This window comes from Eleginops maclovinus, chromosome 10, assembly GCF_036324505.1.
Source record: "Eleginops maclovinus isolate JMC-PN-2008 ecotype Puerto Natales chromosome 10, JC_Emac_rtc_rv5, whole genome shotgun sequence".
Lineage (NCBI taxonomy): Eukaryota > Metazoa > Chordata > Actinopteri > Perciformes > Eleginopidae > Eleginops > Eleginops maclovinus.
The window spans coordinates 16,996,136-17,020,167 of record NC_086358.1 but is presented as its reverse complement, the minus strand read 5'-3'; the positions used below and the strand labels follow the sequence as shown (position 1 = coordinate 17,020,167).

Below are 24,032 nucleotides of genomic sequence, written 5' to 3'. Positions count from 1 at the left end.
GTCGGTAGATTTGTCAAATTGAGTTGAAAAGTATTCCGAGAAAGATAAGTCTTTTAATACTTGCTGGGATACATCTTCAGACAATGACTCGACTCGTCTGGCTACAGTAGGTGCACCAAGTGGTACACTTCTTATCCTTACTTTTATGTCCTCTTTGTTTTTAAAATCAGCAAACAAGACGTCAGCTGTAACGCTCATTGCTTCTTTGGTCAACTCACCATCCGTAAATGTTTTTTTGTGCTTAGCCCAAATATGGCTAACTCGGAAGGACGTTTCTGTCTGCCTTGCTCTTTGCTGTAGGCACGATGAAAAGCGACTGCTGTGCTTTTAGTCCTCCTTTCAGTTCATCAATTCTTTTTGATCTTAATGCGCTGTTGAGTGGATATGAGTCTTTGAATTTAGCATGGGTGCTAGCATGATGGCGCTCCAGGTTGCCACGTTTTGCCGCCTGTTGGCATATAAGGCATATAGTCTTCTCTTTTGCTGATGTGAAAAGATATTCATGCTCCCATTCCGGATGGAAATAATACGTTTTTGATTTATTTTTTGCCGGACCCTCAGCCATATCAATGTTAACTGTTAGTTAAAGTTGGCAGAACTTGGCACAGTTTAAAGTTACTGTTTTTTCAAGATGTCCGTCAGGATATGATTTTTTTTAACCCCGCCCACAATTGCATGCAGCCATTCATAGACCTCAGCATATCATATAACCAATTGGAGTTTGTAAAATGACCTATGCGTGATTCAAATCAACAAGCCAGAGCTAGGTCTAAAAAGCTTGTTAAAACCACCAACCAACCAGAGCATGAACATTTTTATTTTTTTAGAAAATGTGAAAATGCTAGGGGTCGACAGTGAAGGCTTTGAAGATCGACCAGTCGATCACGATCGACCTGTTGGGTACCCCTGATCCTAACCCTAACCCATTTCATTCTGTTAGGAACCTTCGTAAGCCTAACTGACTATTTGACCGTACCCACGGCTCTGGTCTCAGACAGAGGGTGAAGTATGAGGAGAAAGTATGAGGAGAAAAAAATGGCTTTTTATGAACATGTATATAACAATAAATAGAGTACTTGAGTAAATACCTCGTTACTGTCCGGCACCGAAAAGAGTAAAGCATAAATGAACTCTGACACGACCCCGGATCTGTTCACAACCAGACCGAGAAAACAAGTTGGGAAAGAAATGAATCATCTGTCAAACATTTCCTCCCTGTACGCCATGATACACACTGACATACTGAGTTCAACAAAGCATGATGACACAATGTTGGCCCCGATGTGTGTGTGTAGGCCCGTTGGAGCGAGGGTGTTATGTAACACTCTGATACAGTGAGGTCAGTGACATGTCCTCTGTGCCTGTTCATGGGAGTCAGATGAAGTGAGCCAATGCCTTAGGCTTTATAACAGAGAGTTTATAACATCAATTGTCAGGCCCTGTGTGTGTGTGTGTGTGTGTGTGTGTGTGTGTGTGTGTGTGTGTGTGTGTGTGTGTGTGTGTGTGTGTGTGTGTGTGTGTGTGTGTGTGTGTGTGCTTGATTACAGGAGTGGGATCTGGTGTGCAGGTGCCAGGCTGCTGTCCATCTCAATCAGCTGGGCTTCAAATACTGGGCTCCAACTCCACCAAGCCGTCACAACTCAGATTCTGCCACACAGCTAGTTGGAAACGGTCTTGCCCGTTGTGCCACAGCATACTCCAGTTATTTATCCAAGTTTCTAATTCCTGGTTCTGCAGTCATCCCGCGTGACTCCTGCTTCCGTCCCCTCCTGGACAGGATAGCTGCCCAACTACTCCACCTGGACAACACTCTGCCTCTACATGAGTATTCTTAATAAACCTTTTGGAAGCCTCTCCCTATCTCACTGCTTTGTGTTCTGCATTTGGGTTCAATGGGTTATCAAGCCCAACATAAATGAGTGTTAACTGCGCTGAAGTGGCTAGTAGGATTTTATATTAATCAATCAGCACTACATATCTGCTTATTGAAAAAACATGGCTCAGAAAAAGTGAAATCGATTTTATCCTTGTCATTGCAATTTGGTCAAGTATTTGTTATAGAAGATTTGGTGTCTCCAGCAGATAGCAATTTATTTTAGAATATGTTTAAATAATCGGTGGAACATGTTTTTTTGTTATTAAAATCCATGCTCCACCAGTCAAATGCGTTTTGGTTTTGTTGTAGTTCGTTATTAAAAATGGGTTGACATCATCAAAGGACTACATACAAACTGCATTAAGAAAAGTCAACAACATAAGGAGGAAACACTAAATTATTATTATTTTTTAAATCAATTTTGTCCACAATATATTACATTTTATGCTCCAAGTATTATTTATCAATTATTATTGTTACATTTTATCAACAATATTGAGTTTTTGTAAATGATAACTAAATGTTTAGTAACATTGGATAGATGGAACACCTGTTTTCAACATTGTTTTTGTTGTAATAGTTCACAAATAATTTGGTAATTACTGAAAAATACTTCATATAGAATAGATAGTTTTATATGCATATGCAAACATTATCTATTATCTTTAGAATCAGAATCCCTTTATTCGTCCCACAGAGGGGAAATGTTCCTTCGTTACAGCAAAAAGAGCCAAAGACAGCTTAATGTTACACCCAAGATACAAACATACTACAATTACACAATTGTACAGAAGACACAAAAATAGTTTAGCAGCCAGATAAATATAGTTATTAACTGTGTGTACATTATATTACACATGGTGTGGGATGTTATAGTCTGTGTTGTTATATGTGTGGGGGTCTACGGGGGCCATGACGGTTGTACAGTCTGACCACTGCAGGAAGGAAGGACCTGCGGTATCTGTCCGTGAGACTCTGCGGGTGCAGCAGCCTGTCGCTGAAGGAACTGCACAGTTTACTAATGACATCAGCAAGTAATTGTCTTTTAAGCTACAATACAATATATAACAAACATGATTGATTACAATTGCTTTGTTTGTTAATGGTTGTTTGTTAAGTACCTATATAATAAAGATTGATTATCTATTACTTTAGCATTCTTTCAAATTGGAATTTATTATGGAGTCACTCCATCCCTGAATCCCCCCATGGAATAGATAAATGATGTCCAGCAGCAGCAGAAGATGAGCGGGGAGTTTTTCTTTCATTTTGACCCGGTTGTCAAAATGAAAGACGACCTAGTTGAGATGTGTCATACTGATTAACCTAGCAGATTTGTTCTCAACTCTGCCGACTCAGTGACTGCCCTCCACATGTCTGACAAAAAACAGCCAAACATTCTTTTATAATTTAACGTCCTCCATCCCTTTTCCTTTCTGTCGACTCAGCTCACAGCTGGCAGTTTGCTCATGTGTAGAAAGAACCCCGGCATCGACCGTCTTTTCGTTTTAGTTTCAGAACAAGATTCAGATGTCCTCTGTATGGAAGTTAATTATGCACTTTACCACAAAAGAAGACTTTCAATGACCTTTATGGTTCATTTTGGACCAATTTGTGAGTCAGCGTTACTGGATGGCCTGTCGGGAAACATTGGCTAAGTTGCCTTCACCCTTCTGGAAACTCTTGAGCTACATTTTCCTGTTATTACCGCTGCCAACACAAAGCATCATTTTTTTAACATTGTCAACTCTTTTGAGTCATATGTTGAGCACAAAGAAACCAAACTATGCTAAAATGTTCTGCTTTTTGTTTGCCATCAGTGGCAGTTTTAGATTAATTATACTGGGGGGCCGTGATGGGGCCAATCCTTTAATTAGAGGGGGAGATGTTAAGTTTTAGTTTAAAATTATATCGTATATAAATACATAAAATACCATTATTAGTGTTTGATTAAGTAACAGAGTTTTTGTCAATGACCTCGATACAATTTTTATTTCATCTTTGGCCCAAGAAACAGAACAATAACATAACTTTGGGATAATGCAAATATTATTTATGCAGCCAAACTCAGTTTTTATTTGATCTTAATCTTATTTGTGCTTTGTTGTGTATTTGTTTCAGTAGCTTACTTTGGCCCAGGTGACAGCACAGTTACTTTTGCATTGTCATAGATTTACTCTTTTGGAGGGGGGCCACAGGGGGGGGTAAAACCTCCCTGTCATAGAGGCACTGGCCCCTGTTTGGCCCCCCTAGAACCGCCATGGATTTCCGGTTTGTGTGTTTTTCTTTTCGCCATTTATTCACATTCCTGATCTTCTTACTGTTCTGCTCACCTTCAGCTTTCTAACTGATCTTTTCCAAATAAGTGCCTTGCTCAACAAAAATCATCTAACTTTCTTGTCTTTTATCTGTCTATGTAGGATGTTATGCATTTCGGTTGCACAAGCATGTTGGTTTCAGAGTGCTTTACCATTGACAGCACTGGCCATTCTATGGCGTGACCAAAAGGGGGCCAGTGCCAATGTAACACTGAGCTTCTGTGACCCCCCCTCCAGAAGAGGAATCTGTGAAAGTGTATTTGTGATAGTGTGACAGTGTAGACAAGACTGTGCTGTAACGTGGGCCAAAGTAACCAAAAATAAGTATCTAAACTACAATTGTAACAAAGTCATTGACAAATCATGTGACTAAATGGAGTTTTGTGCGCTATAACTTCACTAAGAGCTGAAATCTTGAGTACTGTCTTTGTCTTCTTTGTCCTGCAGTAAATGTGCCCCTCTCATAAAATAACTGTCTCCAGCAAGACCTTTCCTAGTACATTTGGGCAGAACCGCCAATGATTAACAGAGATATCAATCAACCCAAGAAAATAATGACTGCATCTGCATAAATATATTTTTATTGCTACTTCAGCACATTAATTAAAACCTTTAACATCACAGCTCCAACAGTCCTTTAGTAAGCATTGGCACCAAACTGTTAGACATGTACATTATTTCGGACATTACAGCATCATAATAAAACACATTTATATCAGTTCAACACACTCCTCTTACAGGAGTATATGTGTTCCAAACCAAACCGTACTGAACCTGACATTTAAGGCCTGACCAGAACGCTTCCCAGTAGGCTGTTACAGTACATGTTGGTGATGAGAATAAAGGTTTTATAGTCGAGGATCGTGTAGATCACGTATCCTGTGAGGACACATTGGAGCATATTTTAATGTGAATAAATAAATGTTCTGCTGGGGTTTCGTGAACATGATTATCATTCTAAAACCTGCCAACAACATGGATAAGATCACATGTTGGTCACGATCCGTTTTACTTCATTTCTTGTTTAATGGTTTCAAAAACTTGCTCGTTTTTTTTTTTGGGGTGATGTACTCCAATCTTTCCCATAATGCATTGCAGCCACAGGACATGTTTGTTGTGTGATCTAGTCATGGGATTTCTGCGGTTACACATTTTTGGTTCTCTTTCGACAGTCCTACATCCAGGTATTTCACTGTGGCTGTCCACTAGTGTCACATTTAGTTTTTAGTTTCCCCAGAGATTAGAGATAAACTAACCGCTACAGAGGCTGGACACAGCATCTTAAGTGACAGCAGATTATTGGGTTATTTCATGTCAGCCCTTTTTAAAAACTGTTGTGTCTGCGTCCTGCACTGCCTCTCGGACAGAAATGCTTCCAGGTTATATATCTTGTTAGTCTTTTAGAAGTGTGGAGGTCATTGGGAGGCCGATGTCTGGGCAGTCTGCTCCGACAGTCCTGGGGAGGCTCCCCCTCCCGCTGAGCTGCTCATGACTCCCTGGCCGAGGGCGACCAGCAGGGCCTTCTCCAGCTTCTGCTCCAGAGCGTCCAGGCGCCGGTCCACATGCTCCTTCAGCCTCCTCTCCATGTCCTCCAAACGACGCTCCATGGCCGAGTCCAACTCCCTTCAGAGTGGAGGGACAGAAAGGGAACACTTGGTTAAAGAGGCCCTATTATGCTTTTGGGGTTTTCCCCTTCCTGTAGTGTGTTATATAGGTTTGGGTGCATGTAAATGGTCTGCAAAGGCTAATATCCCAAAGTTCCCTCCAGAGGGAGTTTCTCTCCCACACACTCCCCCTAAAGGCAACACTCATGCTTACATCAGCTAGCACTGCAACACATTGAATATGATAGGCTAAGGGGCGGGACATCTTTAAGCGGTTGACCAATCACAACAGAGCCGGCCAGCTAACCAATCACAGCAGACTGGGCTCTGGTTTCAGACAGAGGGTGAAAAGAGGTGCTGCAGCACAGGCAGTATGAGAAACATAAAGAGCTTTTTGAACATTAAAGCGTGGAGACATGTCACAGGTGGGAACAAAATACAAATATGAACCTGAAAGTGAGGCATGCACTCTTTAATAACCATAAAGATATGGAATATAACTCAAACTTAGTGAAAAAAACCTACATTTTCAATGATTAAAGTTTTGAATGTCAAAATAGAATAAAACAAATGCACTACATCTAATCCATGTTAACATACATCACTGATTCTTGAAACTTTGCCAAAAACATGTCCCACTAAGAAAAGTGCTAATTCTGTTGGAAATGAATAACATTTTCATGAATAAAAAGAATCAAGGTTATAATCAGAGGGTCTTTTGCACAGATGTAAGGTTCTTTCATAGTTTTAGTTTTATTTTTTATTAATTTAATGATTATATAGTGGCCCATTGCCTACAAAATCAGTTGTCCTCGGATAGGAGATAATCATTTCAACTTGATTAAAAAAACAAAAAGTAATAATTTAATAGAATAATATTCTTACCAAATGAAAGAGTACATTGTAATATGTATTAAAAACTACAAACAGTGAATTTTGAATCATATTTACCATTATTTTGTGGTTGCTCAAAATGCGTCCCACATATTCGTCACCACCGTCAGATATTTATAAAAGGCAATAAAATCAGCCAACTACAAGGGCAACTACATTCCTGAGGACCCCCTTTTCAAACCTTCAGCTTTACTGTATGCTTCAAGATCACTCAAGCTCCTGTAAGTTTGCTATTTTCTCTAAAACTTGTACATTTTTTATCTGACTGCTACTGTCACAACCATAACATGTCAACACCGTCTCTTTTGTATAGAAAATATTAGATTAGATTATGACATAAATGTATACTTTTTAAGACGAGGTCTGGGGTAGCTAGCAAACGAGGGGAAACAAGATGGCTAATGTGAACAACTCATGCATGTCATGTAAAAGAGTAGGTTTTTGTCACCACCGTCAGACATCACCACCGTCAGGTTTTCTGTCTGACGGTGGTGACATACTGTCTGACGGTGGTGACAAAAACCTCCAAATTGTCCTCAAGGGAGGCTAAAGTATATTTTTTTACCACAATAACAATACACTGCATGCTACTACCACCATTGATGAACCATATATATATATATATACCATCGGCCTATCGCCCAATCCTAGGGGATGAGGTGTGCCTTCTCTCTTTCTAAATTCACTATTATGTTCATTTGGCTTACGTCATGGGGGATGCACATAGTGCACCTACTACCTACCTACATAGCACATAGTACACCTACAATATCCCTTGTAGGCTATGCATCTCCAATGACTAAAGCCAAATGAAAATAGCATGACAACATTTAACCAAATATATGTTAAAACAATATATTTCCACACTTGAATTTGTCATCTGGTATTGGTAAGACTACTCTGACTATACCTTATAGGAGGCTGAATTTTCACTGGGGTCAGTAAAAAGTAATATATGTCAGTGGTAACCGTCAAACCTTAAACTCTTAAGTCAAAGTGTTCAATATGTCACTCCCGCTTTAGATGAAATGCAGCTTTTATAGTAATTACCAGAGGTGGGACCAAGTCACTGTTTGGCAAGTCCCAAGTAAGTCCCAAGTCTCAGCAGTCAAGTCCAAGTCAAGTCCCAAGTAAAGACAGAGAAGGGCAAGTCGAGTCCAAGTCCAAGTAACACCAAAGCCAAGTCGAGTCCAAGTCCAAGTCCCAAGCTTCTTCGAGTCCTGAACAAGTCATCATGTACTCTTCACTTAATAATGCCATTATCAGACTAACGATCACACAATTTCAACATATGAACCTAATCTTCAGTATTTTTTTATACATACAGATTAAACTATGCATATATTTTATATATCTGTATATACGCATGCGCCCAAAGACCTTCAAAGTATTGTGTGTGAATGGTGGGTTAGAAATGTATGAGCACGGAAGGCACCACTGTCATCCTAAAGTTGGTAAAGCGCCTTGACTAGTGAGGCATGGACTGTGTGGATGCATGTAACTGGCATTGATGCTTCAGTGGATGCCAGTTACAGTAGGTCAACATTTTGCTTAAATCACAAAGAAACCTAATATTTCAATAAAACAATGTTTAATATGCATAACAATTAAGCAGCATGACTACACACAATGAAAGGTGCTGGGGGTAGGCGCTTGAGAGACAGACAGACAGAGAGAGAGACAGAGTACACCTCCCTAATCTTAGTTATTTGTGTACATACCTGCAAACTCAGAAGGGCTGAAAAAGGTGACAAACTAAACCGTTGTAGGGGGGGTCTGGGGGGTCTGGGGGGTATCCCCCCCCACCCCCCCAGCCTTTGTACACGTTGCCTAGCAACGTCGCACATGCGCATTATATCCTGCTCCGCTCCGAGTTATAGTAGTAGGCTATTCATGGGAAACGCATGAACAGCACGTTAAGATCTCGGCCAAGTCGTAATTAAAAGCAGTTCTTCATTATTTAAGTTAAGCGGCGGTAACGCCAGTGTTAAACACGGTGTTAAACAAGGTGTTAAACACGCAAATGCCGGTTGGTGTGCGTACGGTACTGAGTGTTTATCGGTCCACGGCCGTAATGAACGTGTCGCATTGGTCCATATGTAATGCGCACGTTCTGTTGTTCCCATTGGCATAGAGCTATTGAACATTAATTTTAACAAAGGATACGGATAACATATCGCCCACGGCAGTTTTGTCATTGTATGTATAGCCTATATTTGTATTACGCTATCATCATTCAACATGTAGAATGAACGTGTTATCTATAGAGTCGATTTACATAGATAATTCACAACCATGAACCTAATCTGGATCTTAAACCTGCCAATTGCAACTGAGAGAGACGCAGACCAGACGGACAGCTCTCGACTAGGCTTCCCTTCCGTGGCACAATTGCATCTTTTCCGTAGATGAAATCCGGGGAAATCGTGAATATTAATGAGGGGAAACCCGGGGATTATCCAATCACGCTGGTTAGGTCCCTGATCCAATCCAAAAAGGCCAAAATCCACCACATGATTGCATTGCTCGCACTTGCCTGCCGGCTCTCTCACTTTGCGGTCTTTGGGGCTTCGCAGGTTCGCATTGCAGGGAAGGATGTCCATGATCAGGAAATTTAGCTTTTGACTCTAGGCATGTCAAGTCATTACAAGTAAAAGAGGCAAAGTCCGAGTCAAGTCTCGAGTTAATAGTATTCAAGTCCAAGTCGAGTCGTAAGTCATGCCGAATTTGATCAAGTCAAGTCTGAAGTCATTAAAATCATGACTCGAGTCTGACTCGAGTCCAAGTCATGTGACTCGAGTCCACATGTCTGGTAATTACACTCAACTTTGACTTTATGTCAATGATAGCTTATTGCGTCATTGAACCTATATGTTTCTTATTGAATGTTTGCCACAGTGTTCACAATTGTTATTTGTTATCTGTTCTTCACGTCCAATATACAGTTTACAGAAGAATATTATGTATTATTTTATGAGTAGGGGGCACTAGATGACAGTTTAAGATGATGTCAGTGATGAATTGTAATCACTTTATTTTTTAACTATGATGATATTTGATGATATGGGGGTGGGGTACTTTTATTAATGATATTGCTTAATTGTACCTTAAGTTCCTTAATGAAATGTTTATCACATTTCTCACAATTGTTATTTGTTGTACCAAATTGTTAAATAAAGTTGTTAAGCAAGGCATTGACTTAAGTGGTATACATTTTGGAATTGTATGTTGTAATGAGGACACTGTCACCACCGTCAGATTAGTGTCACCACCGTCAGAGGGAGTTTTATTTGTTTTAAATGAATATGCGTGTAATCTGTTTCTTCAGTGCTGTTGAGTTATTAAAGTAATAGTCTCTTTTCATACAAAAATGTGTTTTTTAAGTAAAAAAACATTACTTGTCTGTTTAAGCTAAAAGTTAACGTTGTATGATGTAAGATCTTTTAAAAGAGCACACGCGAAACAGTATAAAAAATGAGCAAAAGTGAATATTCAACATTTAACAGCATATATGTGTACTTAGAATGCCAGATAATGATTTAAAAGCTCTAAATACATATTAGACTAAATACAAATAAAAAATAAATCACTTTTTATTGTGTCTGACGGTGTTTACAAAAACAAAGTAATGACTGGAAAAACCTATTTTATGAAAAAAATACAAAATGAGGAGGTTGCACCGGTACATTGCTGAACAGCCAAGACCTTGGCCTATAATGATATAACTTCAGATTTTGTAATTTCACAAACTTTTTACTTTCAAAATTAAAACCTGTTTTATCCAAATTCCCAAGAATCAGTGACATGTTTTATGGTGCCTGTTTTTATTTATTCTATTGTTTCTTCAGATAATTGGTAAATCCCTTGACAACCCATTTTAAAGGTGCTCTGTATCAATATTATTAATATATGCATTTTGTTTTCTTTGTGACCATTGCGATGCTAGAATCTCATTCCGTGGTATTTAATTTGTAATTATCGCTCCCTTTTGACCAACAAGCATTTTTTGTTAATCACAAGCCTGACAAGAAGATCAAATATGGCAGGTTCAAGGAGAAAACAATTTCAGAAACAATTCTTTAACATTTCATTAGAGCTATAACTGTTATCATCTTAGAAGAACAATCGTTTCTAGTATTAAAATCTTTTAATATTTTAGCCTCCAATGATGTTTAATGAAACGTACCACTGAGCTGCTGTCCTCTTCTCGATGTGGAGTCAGCTGCCGTTCGCTCTGAACCCACGTGCTGCTCTACTCTGTGTAACCGTGCTTGTAAATGAACTCTATTGTCTCTGTATCAGCCTCGTCTCTGCACTGACAACTCCCCCTCTCTTCCTCAACAATGTGAACAAGATGGCTTCAAATTTTAACACTGATCCAAAAAGCGAACCTTTTCTTCTATTTAATCACCGATATGCAGTCACATGAAAGTTTTAAGTAGACCTTTTTTTTTAGTACAAACTAAAGGCCTATAATCTTGGTGTTTGTCAGAAGGTTTCACATTTTCGTAAACACCTGTCGAATGCAATGCTTGGTGTCTTTGGAAACCACAAGCAATCTCATTTTGCGGCTGCAAGAATGTTCGGTTCAGATGATATACAGATATAAAAGATAAGATGTACCTTTATTAATCCCTGTGGGAAAATTTGAGTGTTTAAGCAGCAACAAAAAAGAATAAAAGCATTGAAATCACTTCATTGACTAATTAGACCGGAATAAAGTTGTAATTCCACGTTTTGACAGGAGGAACTCACTGAGCTGCACTCACCATGAGCCATTTCTCATCCTCTTCTCCTTCTCTGCCAGCGCTGCAGCGTCATCTAGCCTCAGCTTGGTCACCTGACCACAGAGACCCTGGAGTAATGGCCGAAGCTCGGGGCCGGGGCTCTCACCGTGCTCCTGCCCTTTCATTAAGTGTGACATTATCTCTGCCAGCTGGCTGTGGCTCACCGGGCCTCGGCCCCCGCTGCTCACTGCAGATAGATGACCACATCGCACACTGGTTAGTGGCTAAGGATTACCAAACTGAAGCAGAGAACATTGTTTTAGGATATATGATCGGGGATATGGGATGCTATTGCAGATCATTATTAGAAAAAGCTTCACAATAAGTGAATTAAGCTGAATATCAATACAATTGAAAATAGAGAAATGCTGATAATTTCCACCTAAATGTCTTGAAAAACCAGTAATAATCACAAGTAACAAACTACAGTCCCACTCGTTGTGGCATTTTATACTTTATTTATGAAAGGGATAAGATTCATTATTACCTAATTTAGGATAGTTTGATTTTAAGTATAAAAAGATGTCAATACAAATGAAACTATTTAAACAAGTTAGCATTTCTTTGTATTTTTAAGGGCCTTTTTTGCATTTTGAGTTTTCAAGCATATTTTATATATTAAAGGAATACTATCTTGAATCAACATTATTTTGTGCAGGATAAATGGGACATACCATTTTCTTATCATCTGTTACTTGAATCAAACATCCTCAATGAGGCAGAAAAGTGGATGACGGGGCAGAGGCAGTTTTTTTGCCTCTCCAAACTCTTTCCAGGCCTGTACTGTGTTTATACAGCCTTTTCATTCCAATTATGTTAATTATTGGTGTTAGTAAGTCAAATCACAAATCGTCAGGTTCTTGAGACTAAGGTTCGCATTTAAGTCAGAAATGTTGACACACGCACCACAAATGAGTTAGACCTGAAAGAAATAATGTCTCCTTACTGATATTCTGGGTGAGGGCATGCAGGTCTGGGGAGAGGGTGGCGGGTCCGTCTGACATCGCTCCGTTCTGAGCCGGTGGAGCTTCACCTGCAGGCCTGATGGAGCCGACTGGAGGCTAGTGACACAGAAACAAGACCCTCTGAAACTACCTGACCACCAGGGTCTGCAAACAGTGTCAAGTAGTGAGGGGTCCTGCTAAAGAAAGGATTTGTGTGTGCAGGAAATAAAAAAGGTATATTATGTTGGTGTTCAGCTATAATAATGAGTGGGTTGCAAACAGCTGCCTAGATAATACTGATACCCTGGAGTCCGCAGGGTTGGGATGGTTGCCGGGGGGCGTTGCGGAGATGGTTGCTCCTTGACACAGGGCAGAGAAAACTCCACCACCCATCAGGAGAGGCAGGAAGCCGCCCAGAGAGCTGGTCTGGTTCTACAGAGAGACACAAACCTGGTGAGGTGAAAATAACTGAAACCTTTGAATTAACTTCATCATTATGGCACAAACTAAACAATTAGCAGTACAAGCAAGAGTTTTTTTGTTTACCAATTGTAGGTTTTCGAAAGAAGCTTTAAATGTCTGTCGTACTTTTTTCATGACTTTGTTACCCTTCATAAACAATTTTAAAAATCCTAAATTTAAATAAAGAATTTCATCAGAATAAATTAGTTATTTTTATTAAATCAACTTCCTTTAAAGCTACAATTGCCAACTTCATTAAAAATTATGTTTTGTCATTTATGGAAAGCAAAGCGCTTGACAATGCACTGGAGCTATACACATTTTTGGATCACACTTGTCTGAAACCATCCAATACAGACACCACTGGTATATAATTCTAAAAATATAAAATACTTCTGATGGTAGAACTGCCTAATATTTATCTGCAAGTGTGGATATGTATAACAACGTTGCAAATAAAGCTTAAAATATTAGATTTATTTGGAGCAGCCCCCGGAATCCCTCAGCACAGACCGTTACTCAGTGTTTTTGTAATTCCCCCTCCCTGCCTGAAGAGGTCGTTGGAGGTATAAGATAACTCATTGCTCCTTTAAACTCACCTTCTGCTGGAAGTGCACCATCTCCATGAGGTTCTGGGCTCCTGGAGAGAGGCTCGTTCCCATCTCCTCGACCAGACACTGCACCTGCTGCATGTCGATGCCGGGGCCCCGTGACGCGCAGGGCTCTAGGCTCTGGAGGCCCACGACGACCCGACACACTAAAACACTGCTTCTACCGCCTAGGGAGAGCAGCTGGGAAATAAACCAGAGGGAGACAGAACCAGATGATTACATGAAACTCATCACACTTGTAGATGAAAGTAGGTTTTCAAAGGCATTTTAAAGATTGTCTTTTGCTTTAGTTTTTACTGAATATGTTAAAATAAGAAGATGCAAAGGCATCAAAATGGACATAAAACGCCTGTCAAATTGTGGCTAACCTTAAATTCACAGGATGAGGACGGATGCTCGAGGACCAGCTGTGTCTTGTAGAAAGGCCCTCTGTCTGACCTGTAGGCGAGACAAAACAGACACTTTTTAAACATCCCATTAGACATTCATCACATTTAAAATAAATCAGAACAGGTTTAAAAATGAATAATTCATTTATAAATATGGACTGCATTATTTTTTGTTAAAACAGAGAAAGGAGATGATATAAGAGTAAAGGTCACTGATTCAAATAAACTTCATTTTCCCGCACAGCGTCTCTCCCATCATTGTTGACTTAACATGCTGTGATGTGTCAGCTATATATGCATTTTTGGGCCTCATATGACAAATATTTCCCAGAAAGCTGTATAATCAGCTCCAACCTAAAGGCACAATGAGTAGGATTTGTTGGTTGCAGTTTGTAAACACAACATTCAAAGTTGACCACACCTACCCAGCTAAACTAGGGGTATGTTTTCTGGACAGCAAGTGAAAACCAAGCCCAGATTCACCCTTGTTTTCTTAACAAGTTTTGACTACTTTGCACTTCACCTCAACGCATTTGCATTATTTCTCTGCTGTGCCATTTTCGGAGATTCCTCTCTGATGGGTGCTTTCAATCTGTTACTTGATGGCTACATTTCTATACAGTGGGGCAAAAAAGTATTTAGTCAGCCACCAATTGTGCAAGTTCTCCCATTTAAAAAGATGAGAGAGGCCTGTAATTTTTATCATAGGTATAACTCAACTATGAGAGACAAAATGAGAAAAAAAAATCCAGGAAATCACATTGTAGGATTTTTAAAGAATTAATTGGTAAATTCCTCGGTAAAATAAGTATTTGGTCACCTACAAACAAGCAAGATTTCTGGCTCTCACAGACCTGTAACTTCTTCTTTAAGAGGCTCCTCTGTCCTCCACTCGTTACCTGTATTAATGGCACCTTTTTGAACTCGTTATCAGTATAAAAGACACCTGTCCACAACCTCAAACACTCATACTCCAAACTCCACTATGGCCAAGACCAAAGAGCTGTCAAAGGAGACCTGAGACAAAATTGTAGACCTGCACCAGGCTGGGAAAACTGAATCTGCAATAGGTAAGCAGCTTGGTGTGAAGAAATCAACTGTGGGAGTAATTATTAGAAAATGGAAGACATACAAGACCACTGCTAATCTCCCTCGATCTGGGGCTCCACACAAGATCTCACCCCGTGGGGTCAAAATGATCACAAGAACGGTGAGCAAAAATCCCAGAACCACACGGGGGGACCTAGTGAATGACCTGCAGAGAGCTGGGACCAAAGTAACAGAGGCTACCATCAGTAACACACTACGCCGCCAGGGACTTAAATCCTGCAGTTCAAGACGTGTCCCCCTGCTTAAGCCAGTACATGTCCAGGCCCGTCTGAAGTTTGCTAGAGGGCATTTGGATGATCCAGAAGAGGATTGGGAGAATGTCATATGGTCAGATGAAACCAAAATAGAACTTTTTGGTAAAAACTCAACTCGTCGTACTGTGAAGCATGGGGGTGGAAACATCATGCTTTGGGGCTGTTTTTCTGCAAAGGGACCAGGACGACTGATCCGTGTATAGGAAAGAATGAATGGGGCCATGTATCGTGAGATTTTGAGTGAAAACCTCCTTCCATCAGCAAGGGCACTGAAGATGAAGCGTGGCTGGGTCTTTCAGCATGACAATGATCCCAAACACACCGCCAGGGCAACGAAGGAGTGGCTTCGTAAGAAGCATTTCAAGGTCCTGGAGTGGCCTAGCCAGTCTCCAGATCTCAACCCCATAGAAAATCTTTGGAGGTAGTTGAAAGTCCGTGTTGCCCAGCGACAGCCCCAAAACATCACTGCTTTAGAGGGGATCTGCATGGAGGAATGGGCCAAAATACCAGCAACAGTGTGTGAAAACCTTGTGAAGACTTACAGAAAACGTTTGACCTCTGTCATTGCCAACAAAGGGTATATAACAAAGTATTGAGATGAACTTTTGTTATTGACCAAATACTTATTTTCCACAATAATTTGAAAATTAATTCTTTAAAAATCCTACAATGTGATTTTCTGGATTTTTTTTTCTCATTCTGTCTCTCATAGTTGAGGTATACCTATGATAAAAATGACAGGCCTCTCTCATCTTTTTAAATGGGAGAACTTGCACAATTGGTGGCTGACTAAATACTTTTTTGCCCCACTGTATAGGGTGGCCACAAAAAACACCCCGAACCCAAACAAAATTAGAAAAGGCACTACCTTACCCTTTTAGTTGATTTAGTTGATTGATAGGGATTTTTTTTATAGTGAACTGTAAAACATGCAATCCCAGTGGTGAAATACCTGTCTGGCTGGACGCTGTCCTCCCGTTCCCCGCGTACTGTGCCGCAGTATTCTCCCGTCTGGTCATACACCTCCATGGTTCGAGCCTCGCTGATGACCAGTATGCGGCAGATGGCAGAAGGAGAGCAGGGGCCGCAGTTGAGCATCAGGACACAAGGAGACCCTTCCTCTGTCTGCTCCAACAACACTGGGGCCCCACTGTGAGGGGAAGATACTTGTTAAAGGGGCTGATAATAATGCACTTATTACTCATCTACATCTCTTTTCTTAGAGCAGTAGATTTGTTTGCCAACGTTACAGACACATCTTCCACATACAATTCATAGACCTTTAAAGCTTCTTACCAGTTTGTCTTGTCACCCTCTGACTGACGGAGTTCCTCTTCATGATCGTCTTTGTTACCGAGAGGAACAGGAAGCAGGATATCAGCCAAGTGATGTCCCTGAGCACAGACCCAGGCAGCTCCGCTTTTCACAGCAATGTCCACCATGATGCTGCCGAGGCCTCAGGGACCGTAACCTATTGGGAGAGACAAGCTGGGACACAAAACAGGAAACAACTTAGGAAACCATACGGAATCAGAACAAGTTAGGAAAACAGGTTAGAAGATGAGTTTGGAGACACTTTAGGGGGAAAGTAGCTTAGTAGTTTGGAGACTTAGGAGGTCCTGTTAAATATTCAGTATGTGTCCCATAAAAGCAGCCAACTGTGAAATTGTTTTCTTTTTACATGCACTAAACTGTGGGACATATTGCTTCAAGAAAATCAGAACAGGCTTCTCTCTTCTATATTACATGTTTAGCACATGATTGCGATACACACTTGTCCACTTACACTGAAAAACTAAACAAAACCCTATTAATGTGCAATGACAAATATGAAAAGAATATTATTAAATATATTATTTTTTTCTTAAACATTATTAAACAACAAGTAAGCCATACAACATCTTTACATTTAGTAATGTTAAAGCATTAGACTTTAAAGCTTTAATCTTTGTTTTTTAAATGTATTTTCTTAAATCCCTAACATTATAACAGTATCATAAGTACAGTTTTCTTTTTCATGTTGCTCTTTCCCTGATATGTGTACTGTTAAGGATTTAAAGCAAAGCTATGAGCTGATTAGTTTTTTTTAATCGTAAATGACATTAACATTCAGCCTATGATTCATACATGATATTGAGATGAAGATCAAGTGTTTGCTACAACACAGTCACTGATAATAAACAGTATAGCTTGCTTAAATCTAGCTACCTTACCTTTATTGCTGACATTACCTTAGAATAATCTCCAGCTGAAACCGTTGTTTAGCTTCTTTTCCTGAATGTCAGCCTCCACATTTCTTAGGAAGTATTACAAATGACTACGGTTGCAGTGAGTTGGGTGTAAGAGTTGATAAAGCAGCCAATGTGTAAATTCTAGCTAAGCTAACATAAATCCAAGGCATCGATGGATCGAACTACAGACCTGCCGAAAACAAGCGACCGGATGTTATGGCGTGACGTCATTAAGCAGCGACTCGTGAGATGTCAAACGTTACATCCAGGATACTGTTTTGGTAAATAATAACCTTTTTTCCTTTCATAACAAATTACTGTGTGAGTTTATTTAAAATGGTATGTAAAATTGTGTTCAAGCTTATGATTTGTTTATGTACATGCAGTGAATGGGGACCAGCAGGTTTTGTTGTGTTAAAACGTAAGCTAACTAATGTTATGGTCATGATCGTCAACGATGGTAGCTTGAAGGCTAAAGTTGTACCCTTTTGGTTATATGACCCTAAGCTAACTTATATACATATATTTTTGTAGTGTCAGAAGTATGTGTGAAATGAATGAAATATATAATAATAATAATAATAATAATAATAATGAAAAAGTCCCAGGCTCCTCCAACAATGCAACATGAATATAGAACATAAAACAAATAAAACCAATACAAATATTGAAAGACACAACAGAATAAAGATAAAATAATGTAAGAGAATGTCGCAAGATTGGCAAATAAATGCAAATAAATTACAAGAAACGATACCATATTTAAGTAGAAATATTTAATTATTATCAGCAAGATTTACTTAAGTTTCTTAATGTTAAAGCAGTCATTGCAGTAAAATGTTCCCTGCTAGAGTTTTTCAATTGTTTATGATATATTTGGATGCATTACTCGTGTGAATATTTAAGGTTGAGCTTATTTGAACTCCTTTTTATACTTTTGGTAGTGTATTTCAATCTACAGTAATGCATCATATTCAATAGGATAACAATATGTGTACCAGATCCGTTTTATAAGCTGACCCAAAGGCTTAATTAGCGACAGAAGTATTATGATTTCTCAACACATGCAAGAACATTTCATCCTTCATCACAAACACTCAAAATCAACCTGTTGCATTGTTTTCACTGGATAGAAGTGGAAGAATAACTGGTATCAGAAAATGAAATGAACGAGCACAGTGTTTAGCAGTAGTGGAGTATAAGTAAAGAGTTTCAAAAGATGAAAATACTGAGGTAAAATACAAGTACCTTCAATTTGTACTTAACTACAGTACTTCAATGAATGTACCTTGTTACATTCCACCACTGCATTTTGAATTGCCCTCTGCTAATTTTAAAGTAGCCAAGCTCATTATGTTTATACTTTCTTCCACATTGAAAGATTTGAATGCCTGTACACTTTGCTCCTGCAACAAAATCATTTCCCATCTATCTCTTTTTGAAGCAGGGGATGGACTTCACAGAGTGTTATGGAGACACAGTGTCCAGTGTTGCTGCTGCAGCTCGCTTAGGGTGTAGGAAGCGGGTGAGGAGGCTGATAAAGAGAGGTTTCAGTGTGGACTGCAGAGACAACCGAGGTTGGAATGCTCTACACGAGGCGGCAGCTGCTGGCAGCAAGGAGTGTGTGCAGGACATTCTGTCTGCTGGGGGTGGTAAGGAGGGTTATTGTTTCATTGAGGGTTATAGTTCTCACATTTTAGAAGCTGGTAGCAGAGAATGCTTGGATTTTTTTTTTTATTGATTAATGACTCAACTAATCAATCAATGGAGAAACCAATTTGGCACGAAATTGGACCACCAGGTCAAAACCCAAATTATTATATAAACAGGGAAAACAGCAAATGCCCACACCTGAAATAAGCTACACAATTGGGGTTAGATACTTAAATGTCACCTTGACATCGAGGAGGGAAATTGTGTTTTCATGGTACCTGTTAAAATAAGAAAGACATAAATAATAAAAAACAATATTTGAATAAAAAGACACCAAGAAAAAGGAACAGGTTTACCACTCGTAATACCTTGTATAATGTAGTGCAATAGTAAATCGAAATAAATTGTCCAATCACTCCATAAACCGGTTCAGCCCAGGTTTTAACAAATTCACTTAAGAGTTAAACTGAAATTTCCTCTCTGTGAATTGCAGGCTCGTCTCATGGCACCAGTGCCTATGTGAACTCTTTGACCCATGAGGGGGAATCTGCATGTTACCTGGCAGCACAGCGTGGACACCTGGCAGTGGTCCGACTCCTCCTGAAAGCACACTCCAACATCAACCAGCTCACAAACGACCTGTCCTGTCCTTTGTATGCAGGTACTTGGACCACTGACCAAATACATTTCCTCTTCAAAGTTACATTTGATATGATGCTATGCTAATAGAAAATTATTACTACTGGAGGCAATTTCTGGAATCTCTAAGTTATTATGTCAATATATAGTTTTATTTTAATTTACCACTGCAATCAACCTGCTACCACACAGTATATCATTTTACACTTATTTTAGTTTATAAATACTGCTTACTTATTTTCCCTAAATGGGCACTTCTGTTAATTGTTATTTTATTTCATTTTAAATACTATGTGCATGTCTTTTTATCCAATACTCAGATACTTTTATTTTTTTCGTCTCTATCTATACTGCTGTAAATCTGATTCTATTTAATTCTGTCTGCAAACTTAAATATCTCTATTCGGACAGCTGTAGATTGCGGGCACACAGAGGTTGTAGAGCTGCTGGTCAGCAGAGGTGCAGAGGTGAACAGAACACACACGGCGTCCTGCTGGACCTGCCTTCATCAGGCTGTTTATAAGGTAACAATGGGAGTCACAAACACACATACAACTCTATTAGGCAAATGTTACTCTTTTTTTTCCCTCCTAAGGGTCACAGTGATATTGTGCGCGTTCTGGTCAATATGAGCAACCTGGAGGCCCTGGATGACCACAAGATCTCCCCTCTCTTTGTTTCGGCGCAGTATGGACGGCAGGAATGTCTGGAAATCCTTGTTAATGCCGGTAAATAGCTGTTTTTATTTCTTTATGCATGCACTTATTCTTTTCATAGCTCTAAGTATACCTTTGGTTGTTGTCATTTAATTTAAGTCAGAGAAAGGGCTTTAACATATGATTATTTATTTTGTTGCCAATTTTAAATGATTGATTAGTTGATTGGCTTATACAATTTTACGTTGTGATAAAAATGTCTATAGGTGCCCCAATTCCAAGATGACATCTCAACATGTCATGTTTTGTTTAATTTACTGTCAAAGAGGACAACATTGGCATTTGAGAAGTTAAAATATTTTTTGTAAAAAGAATACTGTATTCAATTCAAGTCCCAGGCTCCTCCAACAATGCAACATGAATATACAGTATATAGGACTTAAAATGAATAAAACCAATAAAAATAGTGAAAGAAATAACTAAATAAAAATTGAAATAGTGCCAGAAGAGTCTATATACATCTAAATGGAATATAATATATAGATAAATAAATTGCAGGTGATCAATTCACTGCATTTTTCTATGCAATCGAGAGCAATTCAAGGTTTCGTTATTGGTCCCATGTTCTGGTGTTCCAAGTACCAACCTTCAACTTGATGGATGACAGCTTTATCTCCGTCGCTCCACCTCCTGAGCCTGAGCCCAATACAGTCAAATTCAATCAAAAGAGATTTATTGGCATGACCACATCTTAAATGTAAAATTGCCAAAGCATACAAGGCGTTACAACAACAAAACTAAAAAGAAACGCACAAGTCACACAGTGGCAAAACACCAATAATACTGTATGTGCAAACACGGTCTCTTCCTGTGTCCCAGCTACTCTCTGAATCTGTTTTCACTCAATGCCACCAGAAATCCAGTAATTGAGTAATATACATAATCAATTGTTTCGGTTTAGGTGCCAATGTGAACACCCAGGCAGCTGACCTGGCCACGCCACTGATGATTGCCTCTCAGGAGGGCCACCAGGGGTGTGTGGATTTCCTGTTGGACCACGGGGCCGATCCCAACATAGTCTGCAGTCGAGAATGGCCCCAGCTTCCCATTCATGCCGCCACTGAGTTTGGACACATTGGGTACTTACTCATAACTTGTCTTTCCATGACGAACTGTCGGCATCGGCTTCTTAACTTCTTAGAGTGGGACTTTTTATAAAGAAGCTATATCTCATTGTGGTCGCTAAACACATATAGCATTATAGAGAGTGATTCCCTGTTGGTCCTAGATATAATGTGATTTTTTCAATGCGTGAGGAGCCAGAAGATTCATCACTTTGTATTCTAAGTTACGACGAACACAGCTTAGGAGTTAAAATGACAAATCATCAAAAGTAATCAGAGAAACAAACTGAATAAATGTTTTCTGTAGCTAAACACTGACGGAGATATAAAGATTTCCTATGGGAAATAGTGTTTTGGAAACTCCTAGGACCCAATAACACTTTTTTTGTTATTGTTTTCAGTGAAAGACCCCTAGTGGCAGAAAATGATTTATCGAGTGTTTAACTTTTTACACATTTTACGCTTCTTTGTTGTTGCTGAATGCAAACGTTCCCAGACGGTTTTCCCTAAACCTCTGCAATTCTTGTCCATGCAGCATCCTCAAGAGCCTGATAGCTGCCACAGATCGAGTGTGTGACCGAGGTGAAGGCATGGTGAGTCCACTGTACGTAGCCCTCCAATACGATCAGAGCGAGAGTCTAGAGATGCTCTTGAGAGAAGGTTACAGCCCAGATGCCCAGGACTGCACTGACATCCTGGACATCCGCTCACCACTCTCCATGACCTTGTGTCGCACGTCCAACGAACCAAAGAGGTATGTTAAAAAGCTGATTTGACTTCAGTAACAAAATAAAATACATTTATCTGTACGTGATTTTGATAAGAATCTCTTTTAGTGAATTAGTGGGATTGCTGATAGCTGCAGGAGTAAGTTGGAGTGAGGAGGACTGGATTTATGCCTTGGCCACGGACAAAACAGACCTGCTGCAACTGATCCTCAAGCACAGATGGATCCCTCGGCAGGATACTTCGCCCAGGAGCTGCTCTGTACCGCTTCATCCTGGGAAAACTGTGTTAAAGCTGCCGGAAGTGAGGGACCTGCTCTGTGTGGCACTAAACCAAGTACACTTTGCTGCCTGCTGGCTTCCTTTGCTACTGAAGGCAGGACTGGAACCTTCTTTGCTGCTTCAGCCCAACATGTAAGGGCTCTGCAATATAGGATATTATAGTCATTGCAAAGGCTGCGCTATTGCACAAGGTTTTTTTTTGGTTAGTTAAAAGAAAGTATTAAAATAAATCTGCCCTTTTGTGTTCAGTAGGAAATACATAAGATAAGATATACTTTATTGATCCCAAATTTAGATTTTTTTCCCCCAGCAGCATGTTAAAACAAGGCATGCACTCATTTGAAAAATAAAAAGAGTAGAAAATAAACAAACATAAAATATATAAACATCTCAAATAGAAAATAAAACAGAACTAAAAAGTAAAATATATACAAGTTGAGCGTGAAAGATAAAAATCTGTTTACTATCAGACAAATAAACACTATGAAGGCCCAAACTAAGACCAGTTAAAAGTAGGATATTATGTTGGAAATAATGCCCTTTAATTGTATTTATTAAACAAGCAATTTCACTCCTTAGTAAAGTATTAGATGGTTGATAAATGTCTTTCTTTGCTCTCTAGGTTGGAGGAGGCAGACAGTGCCGTGTTGAATTACCTGCTAGAGTTTGTGAACTGGTCCACTCTATCTTCCCTTTTAAAACATATTCTGGTTCGAAGGCGAGCAGAGAAGACCTGGGAACCATGTCCTCATTTTGGTAGGACAAAATTACACTTACTATTATTACACAGGTTTGCATTTACTAAACTGTAGTCAACTTCAGGTTATCACTTTTTCTTTTCTCCTCCCTTCCTTCCAGACTCCGTTCCCTGCCTGTCCCACATGTGTCGACTGCAGGTCAGGTTAATGCTGGGACCAGACTTACTGATGGGAATGGATGTAGTGCAGCGGCTCCCTGTGCCAACCCCACTTAATGACTTCCTCCAATTCAGAGACATCTCTGAACCTTCCTACACACACTCACCGCAATCATCTCCACTTTCAGATTTTATATATGAACACAGGATTTCACACCAACACAGACATGTTCTGTAACCCCATCCTGTCTCACCCAGTATGTTGCTTCAAGTTGACTGAAACCATCTTTTTTTTATATACTGCTTGACAGTTTCATATCTGCATACTCTGAAGCTTGTTACATCTCATTGTGGGAAACCCACAATGTATGTTTTTACAAGACAAGCACTTAAAGATGACTTTTCAATCATAGCATATGCTATTATAGTTTGTTTTTTTTATTCAGTCATGAAGCTTGTTTCTACCAATGTCATGAATATATGTATATCCTGTGTGTATGCTGTATAAAATATGAGACACTTTCCTGTCAGGTGGTCACCAACCATTTTCAATGGCACAAATAAAATAAATGTATTCACAATAGGATTTGCTTTTGTACTCTTAATGTACAGTGGGG

General features: G+C 39.5%; 2 protein-coding genes across 4 annotated transcripts; one reads left to right on the top strand and one right to left on the bottom strand.

Annotated features, from left to right (window-relative positions):
• Positions 1-4,757: 4,757 nt before the first annotated feature.
• Positions 4,758-17,700, bottom strand: c10h10orf88 (chromosome 10 C10orf88 homolog). 2 transcript variants are annotated; one of them, XM_063893506.1, is made up of 9 exons: positions 17,481-17,700; positions 16,546-16,737; positions 16,202-16,399; positions 13,865-13,934; positions 13,485-13,676; positions 12,727-12,855; positions 12,426-12,540; positions 11,462-11,666; positions 4,758-5,817 (listed from the first exon to the last, which is right to left on the bottom strand). In XM_063893506.1, the coding sequence occupies exons 2-9, from the start codon at positions 16,689-16,691 to the stop codon at positions 5,610-5,612; spliced, it is 1,263 nt and encodes a 420-aa protein (XP_063749576.1). In that variant the 5' UTR covers positions 16,692-16,737; positions 17,481-17,700; the 3' UTR covers positions 4,758-5,609. The 2 variants fall into 2 exon arrangements, with proteins under 2 accessions (XP_063749576.1, XP_063749577.1); XM_063893507.1 differs by having other exon boundaries at positions 17,463-17,686.
• Positions 17,612-23,998, top strand: asb3 (ankyrin repeat and SOCS box containing 3). 2 transcript variants are annotated; one of them, XM_063893504.1, is made up of 10 exons: positions 17,612-17,761; positions 18,925-19,132; positions 19,627-19,794; positions 20,184-20,296; positions 20,368-20,500; positions 21,390-21,567; positions 22,088-22,306; positions 22,389-22,691; positions 23,182-23,315; positions 23,418-23,998. In XM_063893504.1, the coding sequence occupies exons 2-10, from the start codon at positions 18,931-18,933 to the stop codon at positions 23,651-23,653; spliced, it is 1,686 nt and encodes a 561-aa protein (XP_063749574.1). In that variant the 5' UTR covers positions 17,612-17,761; positions 18,925-18,930; the 3' UTR covers positions 23,654-23,998. The 2 variants fall into 2 exon arrangements, with proteins under 2 accessions (XP_063749574.1, XP_063749575.1); XM_063893505.1 differs by having other exon boundaries at positions 17,690-17,761; positions 18,928-19,132.
• Positions 23,999-24,032: the final 34 nt, after the last annotated feature.

Bases quoted from the DNA above. Each gene is read 5' to 3' on its own strand.
- asb3 (XM_063893504.1), top strand. From the start codon at position 18,931: ATGGACTTCACAGAGTGTTATGGAGACACAGTGTCCAGTGTTGCTGCT. The intron at 19,133-19,626 runs GTAAGGAGGGTT...TGTGAATTGCAG, and splicing joins CATTCTGTCTGCTGGGGGTG to GCTCGTCTCATGGCACCAGT. The intron at 23,316-23,417 runs GTAGGACAAAAT...CCTTCCTTCCAG, and splicing joins GGAACCATGTCCTCATTTTG to ACTCCGTTCCCTGCCTGTCC.
- c10h10orf88 (XM_063893506.1), bottom strand. From the start codon at position 16,691: ATGGTGGACATTGCTGTGAAAAGCGGAGCTGCCTGGGTCTGTGCTCAG. The intron at 13,935-16,201 runs GTATTTCACCAC...TCTCGCCTACAG, and splicing joins GACAGCGTCCAGCCAGACAG to GTCAGACAGAGGGCCTTTCT. The intron at 12,856-13,484 runs GTGAGTTTAAAG...GTCTCTCTGTAG, and splicing joins TGGTGCACTTCCAGCAGAAG to AACCAGACCAGCTCTCTGGG.